At 34.7% G+C, this 27,578-nt stretch overlaps 1 protein-coding gene across 1 annotated transcript in view; it reads right to left on the bottom strand.

Moving 5' to 3' along the window:
• Window positions 1–27,578, bottom strand: part of NCAM2 (neural cell adhesion molecule 2) — a 487,115-nt gene that overhangs the window by 25,006 nt on the left and 434,531 nt on the right. Inside the window, 3 exon segments of the mRNA XM_075712794.1 lie at window positions 11,070–11,250; window positions 19,098–19,219; window positions 21,091–21,210. Coding sequence (XP_075568909.1) covers window positions 11,070–11,250; window positions 19,098–19,219; window positions 21,091–21,210 — 423 coding nt within the window.

Here is a 27,578-nt window from a genome sequence, read left to right as displayed (position 1 = left end):
GAAGAGCCAAGCATCATCTGTTGAATTTGTCATAGAACTTGCAAGGTTTCCAAAAAGCCGGTTGAAGAATTTTGCATGCACAGACTGAAGTAATTACACTATTCATGATCTCAACTAGGAGTGGAAATTTTAGAAGAGCTATAGAAAAGTACAATTTTTTTATACAGGTCTGTATTTATTTTCCTGTAAATATAAAATAAAGAGGGAAAGGAAGAAAACATATTGATTGCCTTATCAATAGCATCAAAACATGCACCAGAAACTTAGGACTACAATGAAAGAGAAAGCAGCAGCATTCAGCTGCAGGGAGTGGCCTCCATTTTCATGTCTAGTAGCTTCACAGCATCTGTCTGTGTGGATAAGAATCATTACAGAAAATCAAGAGTGTGAAAAAGAAGTTAATTTGAGAAAAAAGTGAAAAAGTTGATAAAACATGAAAAATAAAGTATTAAAAGGAAAAAAGTGACAGTGGGAAAGAAAAAAGAGAGAAAATAATTAATATTTACACTGTGCAAAAGACAATCACTTGAAAGACATTACTCTAATAGAAACATCAAATTATGATTAAAGTGTGGATGAAACTGTAACCATTGAATTGCTCTGGACAAATCTGGACAATAAAGTACTCGAACCGTAGAAAAGGTGTACCTTAATAACAGCAACATGTGGTTCTCCACAGCAGCCGAAGTGGTAAACTTTTTGGTCTAACTTTAAAACAATTTATTTAAGCACTTAACCTGAAGCATGTGACCAACTCCCTTGTTTTCCTTCAAGATTAAAAAATATTCAGCTGAGCCCAACCTAAATACAATCTTTCATGTGTCTTTCGTGCTGGAGGTACTTGGAACTCAGGAAACTACAATGCAACACCTATCAGAAATAGTGAATATTGGAAGCAACAACAGACACCAGCCCCTAGGCTGAAAGAAGAAACTGTAAAAGAAGTCAATAATTACATAAAAAGAAGGTTCCGATCATGCACAGGACTAAAGAAGAGAGAAACTTGTTTTGTTGTTTCTTCTTGCCAGTAAGTTCATCTTGTTCCTGAATTTTTGTAGGAGTCCAGAATGGACCACTGTCAAAACTGGCATCAATAATATGGCCCTAGGTCCACTTGAAATATGAATGACCAATGCAATTAGCACAGGCAGCTGGGTAATTAGATATTGACTTTAATACTAGGGTGGAAACAAAACAAAGTTGCTTTTCAAAACATGCAACTCCTTAGACATTCAAGTCTGCACAGTACGTCTGGATGCAATCCAGTGCAATATATGAAGTTTGCATATATATTTTCTAATAATATTTATGTTGAAAGTTCACTTTTTGGCAGATAATACAGTCAAGTTTATGCAATATAGTGTATGTTTAAACATTTTAATCTCCCTGACTGGATATTAATTTTTTTTTCAGCTAGAGTGACACAGTAATTATATGGATAGTGACTAATATCAGTGTTAGGCTACTGTTTCAAAAGAGACTTCAGAAGAAATTGAAATGTAGAAAACCTTGTGTGGCATGAAAAATAACCTTGGTTACATCTCAATTTACTTACTTTAAAAAGTGAATTTTAAGAAATTGTAATGGACGTAGATGAAAACTCTTAAGCCCCCCATTTTTCATTTAAACTGTATTATATCCGTTCCTTATTATAATTATTTATGCTTTAAAAGAATTCATTTAAGGCTGAAATCAGTGTAGAGGATGATTTGTGACATCCCAGCACAAATATATTGGGATATTTCTCTTACTCTAGAGAGCTCACAGTCTGAAGAGAAAGGCAAGTTGTGGATAAATCATCATCGCTCTCCACAAGTATATGATCAAGACATGCAGAATTTAAGCACTATCCAAACTCAAAGGATTTTTTTAGGTTTTAGGATTTGAATCTTTTCGGGTTTTTTGCAACACATCTCAAATTTAGCTTAAATCACAGAGCTGTTGTTCTGTGAGTATGTTTTGGTGGGAAACTTGCTTTCGGGACATGGATGCATAATGTTTAACGCATGCATTATCCTCTTTCTTACAACACGAATGTCCCTGTTCTTGCACAAATATACATCTGAGTGTAGGTAACTATCAAGTAGAAAAGACAGCAATATAAATAAACTAAGAGCTATTATGGACTTTACCCCATCCTCACACATATTTCTACTGTGATGTTTTCAATGATACACATTTTTAAGGAAATTATGGCTGTTCAAGCTGTTCAAAATTCACAACCAGTTCTTTTTATTAAGACTTAAAATAGTTTGGTCCTTATATTTATAGCAAAAAAAACCTTTGGCATATTAAACTTCCACAGTTATTTTAATAACTCCGCTTTTAATAACACTGGTTTTAAATATTTTTAGAGACTATTATCTAGCAATTTAATCTTTTAATTGGTATTTAGGTTTTTTTTAATAATAAAGCAACATAATGCTAGCAATTACTTATAACAAATATTCTAGGCAAATAAGAGTACCATACTTGCAAAGTGTGGCCTAGCACTTCAATATTCAACATCTATGATTATTTTCTTTTTTTCTCATAGTATTCAAAAAGATAAGGAAACTTAAATTCACAAGGTTAAAAAAAAAATCAATTCTTTTGAAGCGGAAGTTCTGTGAATACAGAGTAGTTCTTTGGCTATTATTGTTTTTTCTAGCATTCTACTGCTTTTCTAGTATGCCAGGGTAGTTAATTTCTGTGATAGCTGTACTGTAAGAATTACATTATATAAAAAAGAATCTTTTTTTTGCCTATGAACATCTCTGATGGTACTGATAGTGTAAGACTTTTTGTCTCTCTGATTCTTATCAAATAAGTTCTATCAATTTTAATAAGTGATTTCTATCTGTTTTCATGTAAAAAACATTAGTCTTTGCAGGGAATGGAGCAGACACAGCTGTTTTTAGCCTACAGCAAGAACATGCCCTATCACTGACAACAATGTTCATCTCCAGAATTTGATGGGAAATGGCTCTTACTCAGCAAATTCTAGTACTAGTTTGCAAAATGAAAACAAGTAAGTTTTGTGGGGGCTATCATCTTTCCGAAGTTTTGGATATTAATTTATCTGATCGGTGTGATTCCTACCAGCTCCTGTTCTCAAAGCATGAGACCTCAAAGACACATTTAATCTCTTCTCTCTACCCTCTTCAGAACTTCAGAAAATGATAAAAAAAAAAAAAATTTCTACTTCCAAAACAGCAATACACGCTGAAGACTTTGCTTTACACTTTTAGCTCAGAATTATGATCTGAACAGAAGTCGGACAAAAGTCTTCATTTTCAAGTTCTGATTTTGGAATAATAATATCCTTCAGCCTATGAGAAAATGATGCAGGTAACTTCACAAGAGTAATGCTGTAGCTCTTCCTGCCCTTGGGAGCATGATCAGAGCTGTGAGGAGATTAACGTCCTGAAGGCTTTCCTTTTTGACTACTGCATTTTGTTCTTCGTTTTAGATTTAACTAAAACCCTACTAGTCAAAGCTGTAGAGCTAGACTAAGGAATCTTGTAATGCACAAAGTTGTACAAAAGAAGTACTGATTATGGTCTTAAAATCTGTGATCCTTGGAATGGAAATTTTGCCTTTGGAAGTATCTTCAAACTCCTTCTGTGCTTTTCTTTTTTTTCTTGGTTTAAATGTATTGTTGCTATCCAAGCTGGTGGAAGGATCAAGGGTCAGAAAGTTACAACCATTCTTTCCCAAATTATTCCGATTGTTAAAAGTGTGTAAATTTCTAATAGGGTATTTTCCTTACTGAGCTACAGAGAATTTTACTTCTATCCTCAGATACCTATTTTAAAAAAGTTTACAGGAGTGTATTATTTTTGAAGCCTCTGTTCTCTGGCAAATTTAGTGAAATTGTCAACTGCATTCAAAAATTATCAGAAGACACAAGTTGATGGATGTTTGTGCAGGTATACATACTCACATACATGGATAAGCAGTGCGATCACAAGCCATAGGTTGAAAATCAGGCCAAAATGTTATTCCTGAAGAGTCAGTACCTAATATAATTCTATAGTCTTTTTTCTGGAAATTTAAACAGGCAGTTTAAAAGCCACATGTAATGACTTCTAGTCCTGGCTCAAGTAGCTACTGGCAGCCTTTCTAGCTTTTTCTATGGAAAGAGACTACAAAAGAAGATGATGACTACAGATCCCGACAATTCTCCTAATTTAACGATGCAACATATCTTTTCCTAGAACAAAGAATTAAGTACCAGAAGCCAGCTGCTGACATTACCCCATAGCTAACTCTGCCTCAGAATGTGGCTGTGTTCTGAAATAACACACTGTACCTGGAAAGGGCTTCTCTTCAACTGAGCTACATATGATCACTAATGACTAATTTTGGTTACCAGCAGTTCTGCAAAATGCTCAAGAGGGAATATCTACAGTCTTTTCCTTCCTCATTACCTACGGAATTGTTGACTAAAGGTAAAAACCAGACAGGTTATAGCTGCAAAAACACATGGGTTACTGATTGTGTACTGAGACAAAAAATACCACAAATATAACTGAAACTCAACCTGGCCTGAAGAATGCTGTTGTTGCTACTGAAGTGAAAGTGAGGAAGGAAGAAATTTGTCTTGGTTTTATGGGAAGAAAAGCTGTAAATAGAAACTTAGAAAATAAACATAACCGAGATATCATAGCCTTTGGAAATCTAAGGACCCAGAGACATGCGGAAATTCTGGATCAAGGATCAAGCCAGGGAATACTTAAGAAAACTGGACATACATAAATCCATGGGCTCTGATGGGATGTGCCCATGAGCACCGAGGGAGCTGTCACTGCAAGGCCATTCTCCATAAGCTTTGAACGATCAAGGATATTGGGAGAGGTGCCTGAGGACAGGGGGAAGAAAATGTCACTTCTGTCTTTAGAAAGGGCAGGAAGGAGGTCTTGGGTATCTACAGGCCAGTCAACCTCACCTCAGTCCCTGGGAATGTGGTGGAACAACTAATCCTGGAAATGGTTTTCAGGCACGTGAAGAGCTACTACATCAATAGCATGGATTCATAAAGGCAAAGTCATTCTTGACCAACCTGGTAACCTATGATGAAATGACTGGTAGATGAGGGGAGAGCTGTGGATATTGTCTACACTGGCTGCAGTAAGGCTTTCGACACTCTCCCATAAGATCCTCATAGAGAAGTTGTTGATATATGGGCTGGATAAGCAGACAGTGCAGTGAGGTGGAATTGAAAACTGGCTGAATGGCTGGGCCCAGAGGGCACTGGCATGAAGTCAAATTGGAGGCCAGTGACTAGTGGTGTACCCCAGGGGTCAATACTGGGTCCAATCCTCTTCAGCTTCACCAATGATTTGGATGATGGGGCAGAGTGTGCTCTCAGCAACTTTGCTGATGACACAAATCTCAGAGGATTGGCTGATATGCCAGATGGTTGTACTGCCATCCAGAGGGATCTCGACAGGCTGGAGAAATGGGCTGACAGGAACCTTGTGAAATTCAACAAGGGGAAGTGCAAAGTCCTGCCTCTGGGGAGGAACATCCCTAGTCACCAGTATATGGCTGGGGGACACCCACCTGGAAAGCAGCTTTGCAGAAAAGGCCCTGGGGGTCCTGGTGGACATCAAGTTGAACATGAGCCAGCAATGTGCTCTTGTGGCAAGGAAAGCTAATGGTAATGACAGCAGAGGCCTTGGTCATGCAAGCATGCTTTTATGTGATACCCTGACTTGGAGGTTTGGTTGTAATCAGGTAAAATCTAGTTTCAAACAGATCTGAAGTTATTTGAAATCCAAGGAAAATGCTTCAAAGGACACAAGAAGTATTCAGATTGGATGCTTATTCATAGTTATGGTAAGTCAACAAATGTTATCTACTTTTGTGGTGCGGTACAGAACAATAATGAACAAGGCTGTTTTTCGGCTTCTCTTAGCTGATGCATGGTCAGGGTCAAGTCAACCCTTCTGAAGAAAAGGAAGGTTATGCCTCCCTTCAGAGCAAGGTAGATTGTGCCCCAGGAAATCTCTTGCAGCCCATGGGTCAGGGTTGAAGGGATGAGAGAAACAAGGAGAGCACCTGCAGCAAGAAAGTCTGCTGTTTGGCAGCAAAAGGTGACAAGAATAGCTTCCTTCCTTCCCCAGCTACACAGATGGGATCATACAGAATTTATTTTTACCCCAAAAAAGTCAATTAATTGCTTGACTGAGAGCAAAATCAAAGAAAAGGTCTCAGCCTGAGAGAAAATTGTGGGCATCACGAGACTTATTTCTATTTTTCTGTACTTAGTCATTTTCAGTCTCTGGATTAAAAAGTTCATTGTCCTAGCTTCTATTCTAATAAAACACTGTCTGTATAGTTCAAAAGCCCTATTTTGTCTATGTAATACACCATAAAATGTACATACACAAATTCAAATACATATATATAGACATATACCTGTAGCATTGACAGGAGCTATTTTTATTTTTTATTCATTTTGACACCACTGGAGATCATGAACTGCATTTTTGTAAAAACTACTGATGAAAATCATGTTTGGCATGAAAAGTATCGTCTTTGCTACTAGTGATGATGGGAGAAAATACCACATATTAGATTGTTCCTCTTTGCCTATCACTATATGATTTTAAGCATTGGTGACAGACATGCATTGAAAAAAAAAGTAAATGAGATGAACAAGGGATTAAAACTATTCCAGGGATGTTAAAAAAATATTCCGACAGTTCATGCAGTATTGGAAGTTAAAAAAATCCACAACAACCAATATCGCAAAGTGAGAAAAATAGGTCTAAAGGCTTCTTATTATCCCCAAATGCTTTTTTCATTTTCCCACTATTGCTGTAAGTTATTAATTTATAAAGAAGAATAAATAACTTATGATAAAACACAAGTTGCAACCATTTTTAATATATCTACTGGCCTTCCAGAGAAACCGTACTGACTGGATAAAAGCCTTTGCAAGCCGGCACCTGCATAAATCTTCTGCCACTAATTTCTGAAAATATATCTAGCACTTGCAGAAAGTATCCTCTTTTAACACCTTTCATTTCATCTTCTTTTAAGATACATTTAATATAAAACTGTAGAAGTGTTTTTAGGTTGCAACAGTAATGGTTCAGAATGACACCTGATTTTGACACTTTTGTACCAGCTGCACAGTACAAAGACAGGACGTCTACCTCTGCCCTGCTGAGAAAGAGTAAATGGACCCATACAAATAGGCTGTAGTGTTGGCTCTAGGAGTTGACGGAGTTCAGCTGTTCCTGGTGACACCTAGTCAGAGGCTTGTTACGGCTGCAAAGGTTAGTCTATGCTGTCCTAACACTGATAAAGAGCTAAGAGCTAAGGCACACAGCTCCTTTGAGAATCCCCTTTTTTTCTCACAGGAGTAGAAAAAGCTTAACACTATAGAGAAGCCAGAACAAATTTTTCTAAAATATCACAAATCAGTACTTAAAATCTGATAAAGACTTCACTCAGAGGCAAGCACACCGATGTTAGAGTTGCACTGGCCTGCAAGTACTGCCAACTGACATCCCTAGTGGGATACTGGAATACATAAAATACTACATTTAAGACTATGCCACTCTTTCTTCAAAGCATGATTCTTAAATACATGCTCATAAGCCTAAGTAAAAAGTGAAATACAAAGATGGAACTGCTGACTGCAAAAAATAACTCAAAAAAGTAGTAAGTAAAATTATATATACATAGATATAATATATAGTAGTGTATGTACAAACATATACACATACATGAATATATTTATACATACATTTATTTAAGGCAAAGTGTTTTAAGAAGTTGGTGTGCTGAGTATTTCTCAAAGTCAGTGCAAGGTTCCATTGGCAAACCCTTCAGAAAACCAGGAAACTTTTATTAAAAGGATTACAAATTCTGAGGAACTAATCACAAATTTGAGTGATTCAGTGAATGGAGACCATGTTATAGGCCTAGGAACAGAAATTACAAAATCAAGTAGATACATAATTGGAGGCTGCTGAGGCAAACCATGTGAAAATTTAAAGGAATGTCTGTCTCATTTATACACCTCATTGATGCCAGACACCAATTTGCAGCCTCAGGCTCCTTCCTAGACCTAACACTGGTAATGGAAGATCATCATATTGTGTTATTATAGAATTTGACTGCCAGCCAGGAGGTGGTACTTGCTCACACTTACACAGCAAGCAGAAGTTGTGGACTCAGGGCCCATAGGAGTGGTGTATTCATGCAAGTAGAGTTTTGGCTTCCAGTCCCTGCCCTCAGGGATTACTACTTCTGCCTTATATCCAATGGCTCTTGAAAGCATAAGCAAGCTCCTTCTGCAGGAATCAGAACCAAAGTTTTATTTCTTGTGACAACTCCCATTTCCCTGCTAAGCACCCATCGAAGGACAACAAATGTATCTTTGCCTCCATCTCTCCCCAGTTCTCTGATTAACTCAGTTGCATTAGCTTGCACACATTTTCACCAGAATAGTATGTTAGGTATAGTTAAGTATCATGATACTTAGGGCATCCCAAAATTCTCTTGGGATAAGTAATATCCATGAGATTGCATACATAGGATCTACAGATATCTTGTTTTTTAATTACATTTAGAGCAAGACAGAAACACTCAGTTCAGCTGAAGTGCCATAGGTCTGGGCACACACAGATGAAAACCTTCAGGAGTCTTAGAAACTTTTCTACATGAATTACCAGGAAGGGAATCTCAGTCATCAGAAGCAGCTAAGTGAGCACAGGATAGGTGATGCAGATTTCATTCAAAAGTCTGCCAAATTTCATTCTTGTTGCCTATGTCCTTCTTTGGACCTAGCTGTAGATGCCTAGCTGCAAATACCTAAGCCTCAAAGCAGACAAATAGTGCATCATCTGAGTTGACTAACTGATATCAGAAAGGATTAATCTGCTCAAAGTTAAGCATTTTATACACATTATCCCTCAAGTTTTAAAAGAGTAGGTTCACACTGTTGCAACAATGTTTTATATATATACCACATTGCAATAATAATATTATGCCATTTCAAAACAAGATAACCATACTGACTCATGAATATGAACATTAAAGTTCCACTGATTGTAAATAAGTGTCTTTTGACATACTTTTAAAAATCACCTACAGAATGTTCTTACGATGGGAACTTCATACTCTTTTCAGGCTTTGCAAAAACAGTTGTCAAGGAAACTAATTAGTTCCACAATCATAATTGCAATAATGATTCAAGAAGACCTTATGTTAGATAGTGTAACAGACTTCTTACAACTACTTAGAGGTTATGGGAGAGCACTGAAAGGAAGAAGCCCCTAAATACCTATAAAACTGTGTTCAGAGAAAAATGTTCTATCTATCTTCTGAAACTAAATTAACTAAGCTGCTTTTTACTTGAATGTTTAGAGACCATCTACATTATCATTTACGCAGGCATATCGCGTTTCTCTCAGTAGCAGCAGCTGTGGCAATAATATGGAATACTTTAAATAACAGGTTAAAGTTAGATTGCATTGCAAAACAAGTAAGATTTGTGTTTCATATGTACAAAATAGAAAAATGGCTTATCCCTTCAATTTACCCAAATAAGATTTTATTTATTTTTCTACTTGATAAATATTTTTATTTCCTTGGGACAATAAGCTTTCCTACATTTCTTTTTCCTTTTCGATCATGTAGTAAAATCTTATTTCAGAATTATGGCAATCACAAGGCACTATCTGTTTAAAAACAAGTACACAGGGCCTGTTGAGGCCCTGAATTTCAATCAAGATGCAAATCAACTCTCACTACTGCAATTCAAGTGCATAAACCAAATATTTGTACTAGCACTGGATCTGAACCTATTAATGAATTACAAATGCCTATTTGTTTCAATAAACGCAAATAACAATGGTTCCGATATCAACAAATTGCTACGGAATTTTAAAAAATATTGCAGAGATCTTGAGATAACTTCCACGAAAATATATTCGAAGAAAACTTGCAATAGACACAAAAAAAATTAGTCAGTTATTTCAAATTTTTCCGATGACACAGTAGTCTATGACTCATTCAAACTCATTGCCACTTTACTAAGATCAATGCTAGTCAGATGCTCAGAGTGAAACACAGGTATTGATATGTTTTACATTTGAATATATTGGCCATTATATTTATTTGGCAAGATTTTATTTTAATTCTAACACTCTAATAGTTTAATACATGGCATACAGAAAGTACTATGTTAGAGTATTTAGCACTTGATTTTAAAATGGTAATGATGACACTGATTGAATTTGGAATTTATTATTAAATATATCAGCTCATAATTTAGACAAAAAATTTGAAATCTCTTCATCATAACATTTGCTTTATAAAAATTAAGATTACCCATAATATGTCAGAAATTACCATTGTATTTTAGGTTTATTCTGAATGAAATAATTTTGCATTGTTGTACCAAAATATAACTTTACATTGGGAAGCATTAAAACCTGATAAATAAGTTACTGAAGCACACTCACTCACTATGCCTTTTTCCTTAAAAAAATTCCAAACATTCCTATTTACACACTCCAAAATATGAAAAAAATTTCTATAGACGTCAAAGCTTATAAATAGGCTTAAAAGAAGGCTGTATGCTCACCATGTTAAGGTGTTAAGATGGTATCTAAACAAGATTATTTGAAGTCTTAACCTCATCAGACACTAAAATAAATACCTTTTTGACATATGTATCTTGAAGCACATGTAAAAATATTTTCAATTGGACTGAAAGCAAGAATCCTAACAACTAAGTTGCTTACAACAGACAAACAGGCAGTACAAGGCAACTTAAAAATGCATAGCAGGTATGTCTTAAATACTGTATTTCTTGTTAACTGTCACCATCTGGGTTGAAGATTCAATGTTTGTTCTGTACTTAGAAATTATTACTAAGAGAAAAGTTGGAAATGGGGTCCCATTTAAGGGTTTTGAATTGAGTCTTTGCTGATAATAGAGTATGGGGTCTTGGGCTTTGTCAGTTAAAGGAGACTTCAGTTATCTTATGTTCAACTACACACATTAGTGTACTATGAGTAGCAAACAATTCATAGAGAGAAACCACTCTGAAATTAACTTACCTGTAATAATGTTGGGCTTTGGTGGCATGCTGAATTCATACAATGTTGGTTCAGAATAACCCAGTCTGTTGGCAGCTGTAATTTGTACTTCGTAACCCATGGTCCATTGAAGATGCTCTAAGATGATGTGATCTCTACTACCCTGCACTTTTTTCTCTAGCCACTGGTCTTCCTTATCTTTCTGTAAAAATGCAAATATTAGTTTAAATTCTCAAAACCTCTTGTATTATTTGTCTAAACCACGTGTCCACATGATGAACAAAAAATACGGAGTTTCATTTACAGAGGTTATGAACATTCAACTAATCTAATTTTTGAGTTCTTAATACTTGGGATTTTTGTAATTTTGACCACTCCTAATCATGTTTCCACAATGTGGATTTAGGGATTTTGTAGGCAATCACTTTTAACCTTTTGGCTTCAATTTATACTTTGCTCAAATACTGATATTTCTCTTGGGGAACAGCAGGATAATTATTTGCAAATGCTGCTAAAAATAAATTCTGTAAAAGGTTTATTTTATATAGAAGTTTCAATTACCTTTTGATCAATGTTCTTTAAAATAAACTTGCCATTAAACCCCAACTTGAATTGTTCATAAATGCAAGCTGTGCTTGTATCATACATTAGTTATATAATGAAAACATACACTAACTGTAGCAATATGCGGTACTATAGTAACATTTTGCAAATCAAGTTGTATGAACAATATAAACACTATTGAGAAAGTATGCAGTCCTATGTCTATGCTGGTGAGAGGATACATGTAAATCATTAAGATGGTGTTCTAGAGAAAAAAGGGCTTCTCATTATTCAGATAATTATCTAAGACACCTATACAAAGGGAACAAATGAGGACTTCAGTTGCAATCTTAATTCTGGCATTTCATAAATTTGGAGTGCTTACCTTTGCAATTGTTCCTTTTAGTGCATAATATATTTAATTATTCTTTATACAAATGAGAATTACAAAATAACTAATACATAAAAGGATAAAACAATATATACTGTCAAACACAAAAGACATCTTGTTCAAAGGAGTATCAATAACAGTCAGCAAGAATCCATGCAGTCCTATTCTTACTAAATATGGAGCTACAATACAGTGGCAAAAACTATGGCTGAGAGCCAAATCCTGACCATCCAACCCATACAGCAACACAGACGCAGTCAGTGTACATAAACTTTCTTGGGAAAAAAACCCCTTCAAATACAGGGAAGTATAACTTTTTCCTGCAGACTACTATGCTTCTCAGCAGCTGATATTGAGGCTATTCGCTGAAGCATCTTGCTCTTGACTGATACAAGTGTCAAAGAAAATAGCATCTAAATTAGATAGTTCAGGGCTCAGTCATGCTCCTTATGCCTTTTTTTTTCTTTTTTCTGTCCCCAGTCTTCAAAAAATAGAGTGACACACTAAACTCCCTTATGTGCACTGCTGCAATAACTTATTTGCTATCAGCGCCCAGTGTGATGTTTTTTCCATATTGACTTCACCTTTTCTTGCTTCTTGTGCATTGGCATTGGTACTGACACATGATAGTCCTGGGAGTGATTAAAATACAGTAAAACATCTTTTCAGGAACATTTGCAGTGAGGTGAAAGTGCCTACTTGGTGCAACAGTAGACCAATGTAAAACGTCAGGATGGCAGTCACATTACAAATCATGAAAAAACCTAAATACAGTGGAGTAAAAATAGTTTACTCATCATACAGTGAAACTGGTATTTTCTGTCAAGGATGTTCTCCCATATCCTCGTGGATAATTTCTGTTGCAATCATCTGACATGCCACTGAGTGACTCCATCTATATTTATATTCCACTGAGTGAATCCACTTATCACTACATCAAAGTACTTTTACAGAATATATTTTTGCATAGCACTACTAAAATAAAAGGAATTACTACAGATTGCAATATGCATATGCAAATACTCCTTAGTGATATTAGAAATAACAATGTTACATATCACCATATTTTAATGGCTGTTTAAATTGGTGAGGTCTGGGAGGAGTTAGAAAAAAAAAAATACACCAAGACTCCAAAGAATATCAACATGAGAGAAATCAGAAGATCCATACATGATCTTGGTGTGTGCACATACAACCACGTGAATATACTGGGGAATTCCAAAGAGGTTCAGAATCACAGGAAGAGAAAAGATATACTGAATTGGAAAATAAAGATTCAGGCTAATACAGTTCCTGCAGGTGGAAAAGACAGCATTGCAAACAGATATATCACTATATTTTGAAAAAACCTTTAGAATTATATGTGATGAACAGAATGAGCTTGAGATTTGGAAGGAAAACTATACAGATTTCTGTATGAGGCTGCTCTTCTGCAGACATAAGAGTAAGTGAAAAGGCCGCTGTTCCACAGTTTGGTCAGGTGAAGAATAACAAGAGCTGAAATATAACAGGATACCTGCATTCTATGCCAGAGAAGTGACACCCTAAGTTTAGCTGAAAGTGAACTGGGTGGACTGAGATAAATGAAGCAAAGTCCAAGCCCTGAGCTCAAAGACAACAAAACGTTTTATGAAGAGTGACAACCACAACTTAGGAGGAAGAATAAAGTATCTGGAAAGCAAGTTGTTTTCTTCTAAAGATAAACAGATGAATTCTTCCAGAACAATCTGCTTTTGGCATCTTAAAAAAGAAAAGAACTGCAATGTCCTTCATTATGGCTGTTATTTCACATGCATTTTCAAGTACTTTTTACTAAGTAGAACTCAGTGATGTGTCCAGATTTGTTTTACTATTAGACTAGAAATGGAAAATGGGTCAGGGATGAGAGCACAAAACAAAGAGTCTGTCAGTTAAATCTCCCCACAAATCTCCCTGTTTATGCCAAGACCCTTTAATTGGTAGCTTAAGGAGCAGAAAACAGAACTACAAAAGAACACTTCATACCTTATTAGGCTGTTCTATTATTAATATTGCTTAAAATTTATAGAAAGGTCTACATAGGCACAGTGTTCTACAACAAACTACAGTCTAATTTGAGGGGTGAGTTAATATAAATGTCTTTAATAATCATTTGCTATTAGCAGTTTTATTGTTTATATCCTCCAACAAATGCACATTTTCAGAAACTGCAATCTTATCTGCAACCTCAGAGATTAAACTGTTCCTTTATTTGCATTTCATTTAGTTTCATATAATGCAGAAATACTCCTTTACAGAAGGTCACTGATGCTGTGAGACTAACCAATGACTAACAATTTCTGGGGATATTACTGCTCACTTCCACTACTCTTAAGTCTTAGATTCACACTGTCCTCTTCCCAGTATAAGTCTTTGGTTGAAGTAAGCCTTCCACAACGCCACAGACTAATGACACTAAAAGAAAAAAATTATTATTTCTTAATTGCATGTATATTGGCTTTAAATATAAGCATCAACCAAATTTATCTCAGAAGTGTCTAAGAGCTAGATTAGTAAGACAACTTGTATGTAACCTAAGCACCTAAATACCCTGACAAAAAAAGAGTAGACAAAGCAGTGTGAAACTCCAGTCTACCATGACTTGGCTGCTTCTCAAAACAGAGGCCACATCTGACAACACTGGAAGTAAAGCCAATCCACTGTTTAGGCACCTAACTATTTACTACTCTAGAAAATAACACCTCTCTCTTTAACGGTCATTTTACATTGTAGCCAGGATCACATTTTCTGGGAACTCATAACAAGTGAAGAAAAGTGATTAACCCCCTTCAGCCCTTTCCCTTAGTCTTCATCCTCCCTAAATTGTTGCACTGAAGTTCTGCTCAAACAGATTTGTTATTATGGTGGTCCCTGTGATAAAAAAAGGGCAGGAGATGCCACACTATCTTGAAAGCTGGCAGGAAAAAATATCAAGAAATCCTCATGGAAGACAATTTGATAATTTAAAGCAGTGACTTCACAAGAATTCATTACATTAGGATGGTGCTTTGTACGTCTTGGTAATACAGGACAAATACTTAACAAAGCACAAAATGGCTGATAATGTACATAGTGCTAACATGCACAGGAAGTCCAAGGATCTGGCAGGTAAAGTGGAACTTACAGATGCAAAAACATTTAACTGTTTTATGGTAGGTATCTCAGAGTGGGAGTAAATAAGAAATTATCTCTTTTTAAATGATTCATATTTACAGAAGTTTGTTCTAGAACCTATCATAAAGCAACAACATGAACACAGTCCTCCATCAACACAGGCAAACAAGAGTGAAGCACATAACCTACCAATCAAACACTTGCCACTGCCAAAATTCGGAGCATTATTATTAACACTATCACAGGTCAACATGGTGAACAACTTTTAGGCCCGCAAAAACTAATCACTCCTTGAACATTTCCTCCAAACATCATTATGCACATAAAAGGAAAAAATAAATTAAACGCTGTTATTGTTTTTCAAAATAGGTTTTTAATCATTTTTTTTTTGCTTGTACATAAAAGTTTGTAACCATAAAAGATAGATATTTTTATTACTTCATTCTAATTCCAAATTTTTACTGAAACTTGGCATGCCAGGGAAAAAACAAACAAAAAAAAACCCTCCCCCTTTTTTTTTTCTAACTTACTGTTGGCATTTTGTGACCTGGAAATATAGAAACAGAATTCTCTTTTCCAATCACTAACAAGCCTATTTCATTACTTGCTTTTTAAGCATTATGAAGCAATTCAGGATATGGTACCAAAATCGTAACTGAAGGCTGGGAAAAAATCTCTTCAATAGACTGATACGTATTTGCAGGGAACAGTGGGCAACATTACGCACCAAGCACAAATTCACAATTGCAACATGTGCAGCTACTGAATATCCGTCACGGTCAAAATGCACTTGAGCAGTAAGCACAAACTTTTGCTTGCGACTATCAGAGTCATGTGTAAGTGATTATCCCTGTATGGTGATCACACATTGTTTGCATGCTGTTTCTGGTACTAAGCTTAACCTGTGTAATATCTTCTAAAGCTGCTTTGTAGCCTTCCTTTCTCTTGCAGGTCTGTGCCTCGTCACCCACCTGCCCTGGCAGGTCTCCCCTGTATCCCAGGTGCTCCTTCCTCCTGGGCTTCCTTACCTCCTCACTTTTCCCTTAGTCTGTCCAATCTCCTCAACCCTCCCCTCTAACTTTTAGTTTATTACTATAGTACTTATATATATATGTTATATAGTTATATATATACACACATATATATATATGTTATATAGTACTATATAACACAGCAGCTAATAGCCATGTACAAATTCAGTGCGCATTTCCCCAGTAATTTGCATGCGTGAAGCTTAACATCCATTGTGCAACACCAGTGCATCATCCTGTGCGCCCCAACCAATGTTACTAGCACCATAAGCAGGAACAACCAAAGGGGAGCTTGAGTCGGTCCCCATTAAAATTACACAGTTACCGTGAGAAATGTGGTTGGGGCGGTCACAGCCTGCATCAGACAGGATGCTTGTCTAGGGAATCCTCCTCACTGCTCTTCCCGGCTGGCTACTGGGGAGCAGTTTTCCCTTCTCTTTCTCTCTCTCCTCCTATTCTTTCCTAAGGTAACTTTGAAGTCAATATATGCCATCAGCTTCTGCCTCCAGCAGTGAAGCTTTGTAAGACTGTTTTGACTTTCTTTGTGCAACAGCATGAATCACTTTGAGGTTCCTACTCATAAAAATTGTATAGTACCTACTTCTCTGGAATACAGAACAAAACGTGAAGCTTCTTATTATCTGATTACAGTTAGTAAGTCCTGCCCATAATATGAATAAACTAATGTTAGGAAAGCAATATTTGACAGAATGAAACACGTGATTTCCAGAAAAATAAAACTTACCAATTGCCCTAAACCAGGCTATAATATTGCTATAATATCTTAAAGGCCGTCCTTCTCACCGTTTAAAAAAAAAAAAAAAAAATCTTGATAAAACTTGAATATGAGGGAACTGACTCTTAATAAGACATAAGCTGTTATGAAACACAAAGAAGAAAAAGCCACTGATGTATAGCTTGTTATCTAATTTTCTCTTTAAACATGCAAGCAAATACATTGGTCCAGGTGCTAATAATGAGGCTGGCAAGAGTTATAAGAAAGCTAATTAAATACGACCAATGGGGAAGATAGAAGAGAAGCAGTCAACAGATAATTAAGAACTTTAAATAGCATCCATTCATTCTGATTAAAACACAAAAAAAATTATTGTGCTTTTTTGTTGTAGGAAGGCCTTTAATTTAGGCAAATTGCTTTTTCAATTGGAAGCTTAAGGAGATATGGATTTGAGGTCCAAGTAAAAGCTATCTTCTTCAGTAACCTATTAAGTTTCCCGTTACTGCTTAAACTGTACATTTATCTTTCAACAATACACATGAAAAGTGATCTTTTATACTATAATATTGTACTTTAGTCAAAACACTAGATAAAAATCAGGTTTCCAAAAATATTCAGGATAGATCCAAAATAATTTAGCTTGCTTAAATCACAGAAACAGATTGAATTCCCTATACTGCATGCATATATTATACCCAAATGGTTTATTTTCTTATATTCTCAATTACAGATACTTGGAGGCATTGTAATCTAACTAGGAAGCACAATTGCACAAAACTGCACTGTATCGTGTATTGCATATTTTACTACCCTCTCTCTTCTTTCCAGCTACTTTTCTTTTATGCCAACTGTACTCACTGGACTGAAAGTCATTTAAGAAGGTCAATTAAGATTTAGGGATCAGCGATATCAAAATAACTTCTGGTTATTCTCTCAGGCTACTCTTAAAAGCTCTACCAAAGTTTTCTCAATTGATTTGGAGCTACCGATCTTCTTTGGTTATACTTATCTTAGGAAAATCATTTTACAGGCCAGGTTTAGCACTTGGATAATCCCAGAAATATTATCAAAAAGTTACGTTATAGAAAACATCAGGAAATGTGACAGGAACTATTACAAAATAAGGAACTGGCTTTTTCTTTTTGGGAACACTAAAACAGATTCTGCATTTAATTTCTCAAGGATTGCTTATTTCTGTTAAACACAGTCCTCACTACCTTCTGTTTAACATATCTGAATATCTGATGTTACTCTTTTAGACTCTCAAAATGGACATGTAAATCTGCTATTGCATTCTGGTAAAATGTCTTTTTACTGGGTCTAGTCAGATGAAAGTAGTATAATCTTCCTAAAAGAACACAAAGAAGTTACTAGAAAATGCACACATCTCAATTTAATTAATTGCTTTTGCCAGCTGTGTAGTTACTTCTTCAACCCAATCATTTCTAAACATAGTATATCAGGAAATGAAGGATATTTTAGCTACTTTAATAATAAAAAAAACCCACATTTTTTTTTTCATAGACAAAGAAATTACACATTGCAGAAAAAGCCTGTTCTCTAAACTTGCTGGATTTGGTGAGAACACCAAATCAGACTCTAGCTGACAGAAGACCAATAAACTCTGCACGATGGCTGTTAAAGAACTGATATGTACACTGAAACTCATGAAAGTCCTAACAATTTTTCAATTATTTAGCTTTTTTAAGCTGACCCTTGGAATCTAGAAAGACAGAAAATATGAAACATGATCAGATAATTAATCTCATTTAAAATTAAGCTGGAGCACTGGAATATAGCTTTCTATCTCTAGGATGCTATCTACCAATACAGATGCATTTGTAACAGGTTAAATAACCCTTAATTATGTAATTTTAATGTCTGCTAATTTACTGCACTTTTGAAAGCTGAACAAGAACGTTCCTCATTTACCATGTAAAAAAACCCAGCGAATACAGTTTTCTTGTTAGAATGAACTTTCAGTTATACATTTAGGAAGAGCAGGGTGCTTTTCTTCCTGTTTTTTTGTCGGTTTTTTTTTTTTTAATTTTATAATCTAGCATTAGCAACCTAGTCACAAGAGAAAACATCTTTTTTTCTTTTTGTAGTATGCGAACCATTTTGTTGCATTTCAAGTCATATCAACAGTCTTCTCTACATTAAAAGCAGATATTACTAAGCAAAACCCACCTACTTTGATTAACCGAAATACTTACACTTCTGTATTTGACAATATATTCCAAAATGGGGGCACCTCCATCATCTTGTTTAGTTATGCTAAGTTTAAAACTCTTGCCACTTCCTGGTTGTCCATGGATTGAAGGGGGGCTTGGCTCCCCTAAACAAGGGAAAAAACAGTAGATAATAATAGTTCAGCTATAAAAGTCTTAATTTACAGTTGGGAGCTTGTCTGCAAGATTGCTAATCAAAAGCTTTAAAATCAGCATGATCCTTCCAAGCGCTGCAGAACATCCTTAATAAGTGTGTTAAATATTTTGCTTAACATATGTTCTAATGTAGATTAATTATCTCACACAAGGAAGGAAGATTACATCAAGTATGAAAGAAGTATTTGTTTCTTTGAGACTTTCCAACTTTTGACAGGTTCAAATGTAATTTACTTCAGAAGTGATTTAGCCATCAATTCAGCAAGGCTGGTGAGCTGCTAGTTACACTGAAGTTTAAGAGTAACACTATCTTACAGGAAAACAACCTTAACATTAAGCATGAGCGTTAGTCCCATGTGTGAGATCTAAACTGTAATACCGATATTAGCTAACTTAACTCTTTGATAAATGTGCCAAGGCAAAATTAGATACTTTTAGAATAGTCTATATTAAGAATAAATATAAAGAACAAGATTTCCATAAGCAAAACCAATTTTCTCTGTAATGAAAGGATAAAAATAATATTAAATGTACAATTGAAGGATTAACAGCCAGCTTAAGCCAATTTACTAATGGAAATTCACAGACTAATTATAATTTCTATACGCAATGCCTATTATAATATTTTAGATCAGATCCTAAATAAACATGTGTTGTCATACTGAAGTGTCTTATCTTCAAAATATCTGTAAATTTGCATTCACCCAGAGATACAATTCCTTTAGAAATATTTGTAATATTTACATTTATCCGTTATCATAGTAAAGATAAACTGACTGAGATCTCAACATAGAATTCGTCTAGCTTTCTATTACATGACATACATATAATTTCTATCCGTTTCTATCACTTTTTTATCAGGTATGATGTTCCATATGAATAATAGCAAATTATTTTATCTGTCATTCAATATATTTAGAATACGCATATGCTTTAATCAAAAAGAAATTTGAAATCTGACAAGTTACCAGTTTTGGACAGAAGAAATGTATCAATAAGAACACAATATAGTAACACAGGAATATTTTGTGTTCTTTGTAGTCACCTGACTTTTGTTGTTCATTCCATTAGGGCCAGTATTCTCAGCTATGCCCTACTCAGAAAACACTTCAGTTGCAACAGATTATGAGACTAGTCTAGTAATAGTTGATTATGTATTTTGGTATTTCTGTTTGAGTACTATACAGTGCCATCTGGTAGTTCCTTTATTTTTCTTTTCCCTTGTTGTTTAATTTATTTATTATTGTTTCTCTTTAAAAGTAATTCCAGAAAAGTATTTTTCATTAGCTCTTAATATTTAAATCTGAATTTCTTGCCTACAAAGGTTACTACAAATATAGAATTAGCTTTATACCATTTATCATTTGCATGTAATCGTAGTTAAAACAATTTATTCTCACCATTTTTCCATAGCTTACGATTTCTGTTTGAGGCTTGAAAATTGCAAAACTTGTGACAGCATAGTTTGCTGAAGAGATGTCTCCAGAAAGGGCCAATTAATTTCTCACAGATGTCTATAATACCCTTGGTGTAAATGAGAAGTTGTCCTTAATCTATCATGTTTCATGGTGTGTGCTGTTGAATACTAAACAATGATTTGCCCGAGTGTCAAAAATATAGATAATGGGAAAAATTGCCCAATTTACATTCATTCATACTACTTGGTGGAGGGAATAAGAGGAACAAAACATGATTTCTGAGAAACAATGCAAAGACTGATGTTATACACTGGGAAGTAGTGTATAAATATAAAACATTTTATCCACAGTGAATCATACTTGAAATTATTAGGTGATCATTTAATAGCACAGGTATTACTCACGGACAGGTAAGGTCTGAAAGATCTCGATTTTGCTATACTCTCCTTGCCCTTTTCCATTTACAGCAGCTACTTTGATTTCATATGTTGTATTTGGTTCCAAATTGCTGAGAACAACCATTGCTAAAGGAAAGGGAAGAAAAAATATGGGAACAAAATTTGATGAAGGAACAAATTTTTTAAAAAGTCAACAAATTTCATAATTTCTTTGCTTCACTTGCAACTTAAGAGTCCCATTTTCTAATAGCCCTGTGGTTCCAAACTTAGCTTTCTTGTTGAGTGCTAATAGCCCTTTTTTTAATCTGCATAAAATCATTGTTGCAACTGAGCAATTTATGCTTCTGAAGGAATTTAGTACCAGTGTTACAGAAGCCATAGGCAACAAGTAAGGACCTTGATGGGGACTGATATTTTATGTTCAGATTGTGAGCACAGGAGACATGAGTCTGGCAAAAAATTATGGAAGTTTCCTTTCTCCTGGCTGGCAATGGGCATCTGACGTACATTCAAGCCACCTTCATACAGTCCATACTTGCCATTTCTCCCTCATAGACAGCAGTATCAACCATCTTTGGTCTACACTCCTGGATGCATCTATGTGCACATTAGTGGTGGATTACTGGTGCTGTGCTCTGCCAGTTCAACTGTGTTTTCAAGAACTAAAATGACAGGTGGCTATGATGATCAAAGGAAGAATTCTGAGTTATCTACGAAGGACCTGAAAGTGAATTAGCCATGTTTGGACATATTTAAAATGAGGTGTATGGAAATGCATATTAATTTATAACAAAAAAAAGTGATTTAGGAAGCCAACGGGTCTGAACTTAGGACTTGCTTTCAGAAACGAAGACTGAATCCCTGGCAGCAATCTTTCACACAGCCTGAACCTCTCTCTAGGATTCTACCTGGAGATGCCATCAGAAGCAGAAAACAGAATATTTCCAAAAAAGAATATTGTACAGCACTAAGATTATTGTTGCTGCAATGTGCAGCAACAAATCTAGAAACGAAATCCGAAAAAGGATGTTAGATTCCAGGATACTTCATGGGAATGCAGTACTATATATTACCATAGTAGTGTATATTACTAATATCAGTGTTGAATATGCACCTGGAAAATTTGGTCCACACAGAGTTCTTGGACCATTACCCTGCCTTTACAAGAAAGCTTCCTTTTATTGTCTCTACAGCAATTGCCTGCTTGCTGTTTGCCAGCTCTGTGATGAGCTCTCCAGATGTCAGATTCATACTGGGGAATGGGCATAAATTGGATGGACTTCACTTGAAGCACATCAGTATTTGTCTTGCCCAGAAAAGCAGGGGCTGTATTATCTCACAAGAGGATATATAATTGTAATGTCTTGAGAAAGAGCCAGTAGTCTCTTCCTCAGTCTCTAGGGAGTCTGCTTTTTTTCATTATAGAGGAGTATTTTAATAGTTGCTTTAGGCTTGCTTTTCAAGTTCTATATTTAATGAAAGTATAATTATTTCTGTCAGTACTCTTTGTTATTATTTTGAGTCCCGATTTATTAGAATTTCTATTTCATTAGTTTCTGCAGCAGACAGAGAGAGGTCCCATTACATGTGGAGTTAAAGGGATTTAATGAATTTTGGAAAAACAGTAACTCTATTATGAGCACTTTGCTTGAATTTGCCATTGAAACATGATAACTGCTTTCTTGTAAACAAAACAGTAGAATTGTATGTCTTCCAGCACATTTTAGCCTTATCTTTTTCATGAGACTTAAAAATATTAAACTATAAAGTATAACTGTGTCATGAAAAAATAAAGTACCATCACGAGAATAAGAATAGAATTTGGAGAAAAGAAGGATTATGATATATAAAATTCAGTTATGGTAAGATGAAATTTAAAACCTAAACTAAGCAGTAGCAGTGTTTGTCTTGCCTTTCAGCCATACTTACTTTCCGAGGCTGAATAAATTCACTGAGAATAAACCTTAGGACATACTAAATATTAGTGTTACTGTAAATGTTTTTAAAATATAAACAACATAAAAGCATGACTATGAGTCTACACTTAATAAAACACGAATGTGTTAACTACATAAAACCCAAGGATCTGATTCTCTAAACACTTGAGTGACTCCTGGGGCCTATCTAAATGAATAAAATTACTCATATATTAAGTACTTAAAGAATCAGTGCCTACTTTAAAATCCCCTGCACAGCATTAGATGCAATGACTCTTACAAATGCATTTATGGAATTAACCCAACTAAATCTGATGGCATAATATGTCTTCAAAAACTGGAACCACTTGGTATCAGTGATGGTATGATGTGGATAGATTTTATACATAGGAAATAGAATTATAACTATGCCCTCCTGGAAAACAAAGAAAAGAACCATTACTGATCAGAATACTTTAAATACTCCAGTTGTAAAAAAATATTTAGAATAATTAAGTAAGGAACTATCCCATAGTATGTAACAAAAGTGCAGGGTTTAAAAGTAATCTAAGAGTAATGAAAGGTTTCACTGCTTGCTAAATGTTTTACATTTTTGAAATACATTGAGAATGGAAGAAAATACTTAATAAACTAGTTAATTTGGGTTTTTTTTTTAAGATACATATCTGTCATTTAAGTATAAAATCAGCTTATTCATCTTTCGATATACAAACAAACCTCTTCTTACAGTAGTCCACAGCTCACAGCCCTGGCCACAATGGTATTTTGATTACAGTTTTCAATGATTACTAACAAAATTAGCTGTAAAATTTCAAATAATATTCCAAAAGAAATACAGGAGTTTCACTTTCAGTATATGAATGTGAAAAAATTGGTCCACCGCATACTGTATGTGTGAATGCCATTGGCATATTCATTGGCATATATCAAGTCCCAAATATACTGAAATTCCTTTATTTCTTTCAGAATATTATTTGATTTTTTTCAGTCCTTTTCTACCTGTCCTATCTGTTTTTATGTTGTCTTTTTAATCATAGTATCTGCATGACTTATCTGAAGCATTCAATTTTGTAGACTAATTGATTTTGCTGGGATTATTCACATAGTGACTGGTTAATTTGAGGCGTAGACTTCAAAGAACTACTCCAAAGTAAAACACCAGAAGATTCTCTTGTGAACTCTGCATGTATTGCTGGGTTCAATTAACAAGATGCACAACATCTCAGACCCTAGTGTCTTCCACTTATACGAAGACAGACGGGGAGGCTGCATGTCACGTGGTACCTCCACATGGATCTCCAAGGAGATCACTACAGAAGAAGTTACCAGTTATTTTGGTTTTGTTTTAATATACTGTATGGAGAGTTTAAAACAAAATTATAAATACTTTTTTGACAGTGTATGCAAGGAGCATTTTTTTAATTTCATATACCAGATTTTAAAAAGAAACAACACAACCAAAAAGAGCTAAACCTTACTGAATAGCAAAATTCAGTTCAACCTATTCTGCAGCAAGAATCCTAAAGTTTAAGCAACATTAAAACTGAAGTCCTTATTTTTTATTATACAGATTCTTCTAATTTGCAAGCAAATCTAAAACATTAAAGGATGAACACAGTACAGAAAAAAAAAAAACCCAACAAATTTATACTAAATAGATTAGAATAGACAAAAATTCAGAACTCCATACTATTTCAAATACAGAGTGTAAGCATTTCAGCTAGAAAAGCTTACTTTTTTGTTGCAGAATTTTAACTGCTATCAAGATGAAGCATAGGAAAACAAAATCTGATACAAGATTTGCCACGAAATAAATTGTACCATAAATCCAAGTCAGTAAAACCAAAACAAAAATCCCCAGCTGCTTTTCTCGTTCAGGGGTAGGTTGTTTATATTACCTTATTACAGTAGAATGAGGGGGGAAATGACTGGCATATTAAATTGTCTTTTCACCAAAGGAAATCTACCTCAGAAATCTTTTAAAGACTGTGATATATTACATAAACCATCGCCTAAGCAAGGAAGGTTAGGGGAACTAATAGTACAGTTACACTACATTAATCCCAAAGTAGATCTTATATGAGGTTAATTAACAGAAATATCACATCAATACATTGTTCTCATTGGAGAGCTACCTGTTGCATAGAACAATGTTCTTCCAGTTCCAAATTTAATCTTCTGAGGATGTCAGATCTAACTAAAGTAGGATATAAATTTATTTTGAAACAAAGTAGCTGAGACGTTTCATTGCTGAAATATCATAATCATTCATATATATTTCAGATAGTAGCAGCAGTGTGAAATTTCTGTCAAAGCAGCATTACAAATTTTTGGATTTTTTTTTTCCTATTTATTTTCCTCTAGTCTGAATCTCTATTATTATGCAGATTGAATGCAGATCGAATACAGTGCAGGTTAATAAATGAATTGTTTTGTTTTAGCAGCATTTTGCTGCACCTTTTACTCAATATTTTACTACTCTCAAGGAAAAACTGAGTCCTCTTGAAACACTTGAATCTCTTTCAGAGGAAAAAATGAATAGCATTTTTATGAAGCTTAAACAGGTTTCTCTTTGTGATGATGACTCATGTTCTTTTAAGGACAGAAGAAAAAGACATGGGAAGAGAGCAGTGAGAACCTATGTTAGTAGGACATGTGAGCAGAACGGTGAGGTAGTATATATACTATGGTAGTATAGCATTAAGGTTCTGTACAAATGTCTCAGTCTTTTCTAGATGTCACACAGTCTGAGGAACTTCTCCCAAAACCTCTGTATGCCTGGCATGAGCAACATGGTTTTGTTTAATCTATGTGTTAGCACAATAGGAGGAAGAGTATAAAAACTCTTTTTCTAGCTGAGCTTCACCGAGTTAGCTCACAGAAGTGTTGACAAAAAGTTAGAAATTCCCATGGGGGAGAAATACAGGAAAGAAATAAAGGATTTTGCTACACAATAGGGAAAATGTTTATTCATATGCAGAAACAGTCACTCTGCCTCAGTTCCATCTGTCTGCCGTGCCCAAATAACAATTAATTTCATAAATACTGATTCAAACATCTGGCTATAACGACAGAATTCAACTAACACAAATAAATGAACTTTAATAATTCAAATATTTCAAGTTGCACATTATATGAAAAAACATAATGGTAGTGAATCCTACTGCCAGTGAAATCATTGGCATAACTTCCATTAATATATATGGAGACAGGATCAAGCCTTAACTCATTCCCTAAAATGTATACTCAGAAACAAATGTAACCTTTTTAAAAATCAGAGAGAATGTCTCTGTCAGGAACTTCCATCATTCTTTGCACTATAACGTATAATTACTGCATTATTTTGGAATAAAATTTGTAGTTGCTTAATTAATTGTGAATACAAACAATTACCTGTGACTAAAGATATATAGTGTGGTAGATCAGGTAAAATTAATATAATATAATGTTCACTAACGTGAATAATTTCCTTACAGAATAGTATTCAACAGTTGATATAAAAAATTAACTTGGCAAAAATTGCTTTAATATTTTGTGTACAGGCCCCAAAACACAATTACCCTGTTAAGCTCCTTTTCTCCATATATTTAATTTTTATTTTTATTGGGTAGGATTCTGAGATGTCAGTACACAAATTGAACCAGAAGTAGCATCAGCACTCTACAGTCAGTCAGGGGATTATCTTTGATACTTATTTTTATTGAAATAAAACTAATAAGAAAATAGTAATATATGGGACAATTATCATTACAAAATGTACAGTGCTATAAATTTACAAAAATAAAGGAAGCAAGACTGTAATCCAAGGCCCTAGAAAAAAAGCAAATTTGTAGACTGACAACATGGTTTATAATATATTGAATCAGCATGAATTGAGAAGATGGGTTTTGTCATTTAACATACTTAAGATGTAACAATGAATAGGTTTTCTTTAGAAGTTCATTTTCTAGTTTATTTATTTTAAAAGCAGCCTTCATTCAACCTTTGTTTAATCTAAATCACAGCATAGCACACAGTTTAAAAAAAGAATAATCCTAGGAGAAACACTCCTGGAACAAAAGTGATTTACTGAGATGGATCATTGTATCAGTAAACTGTTCCCATAACCTTATTCAGAACAGAAACATACTTGCATGAACTGCATATCAGATAATTAATTTACACAAACTAGTGTTAAAGAAAAATTAAAAATTATTAATTGTATGCAATATTTTTAGGCTATAGGCTTACAAAAGGTATTTGTACTCCCATTGATAAAAGAGGCCATATTATCATGATATCTTCTTTAAATTTTTGTGTTATACCTATTTGGCAATAATACAGAATATTTTATGACCAAATTCTGCCACTTGTACTGATTAGCCTCTTATCCTTTCAATAATCCTGTGCAACTAGGATCTAGCTTTGTTACATTTTGGTTCCTATCACCAATAAAATAGAATTTATTTTTCAAACACACATTCTAACTTAAAATTAAACAAAAACTTGCTAATTTTACTTTTATCGTATAGCTGTCTAAAGTGCTTTCAGTGTGTGGCAGAATCCTTTTGTATTACT

This window comes from Pelecanus crispus, chromosome 1 (assembly GCF_030463565.1).
Source record: "Pelecanus crispus isolate bPelCri1 chromosome 1, bPelCri1.pri, whole genome shotgun sequence".
NCBI classification, from domain to species: domain Eukaryota; kingdom Metazoa; phylum Chordata; class Aves; order Pelecaniformes; family Pelecanidae; genus Pelecanus; species Pelecanus crispus.
Note: the sequence above shows the minus strand (reverse complement) of the source record. Positions and strands in the feature narration are given on the sequence as shown.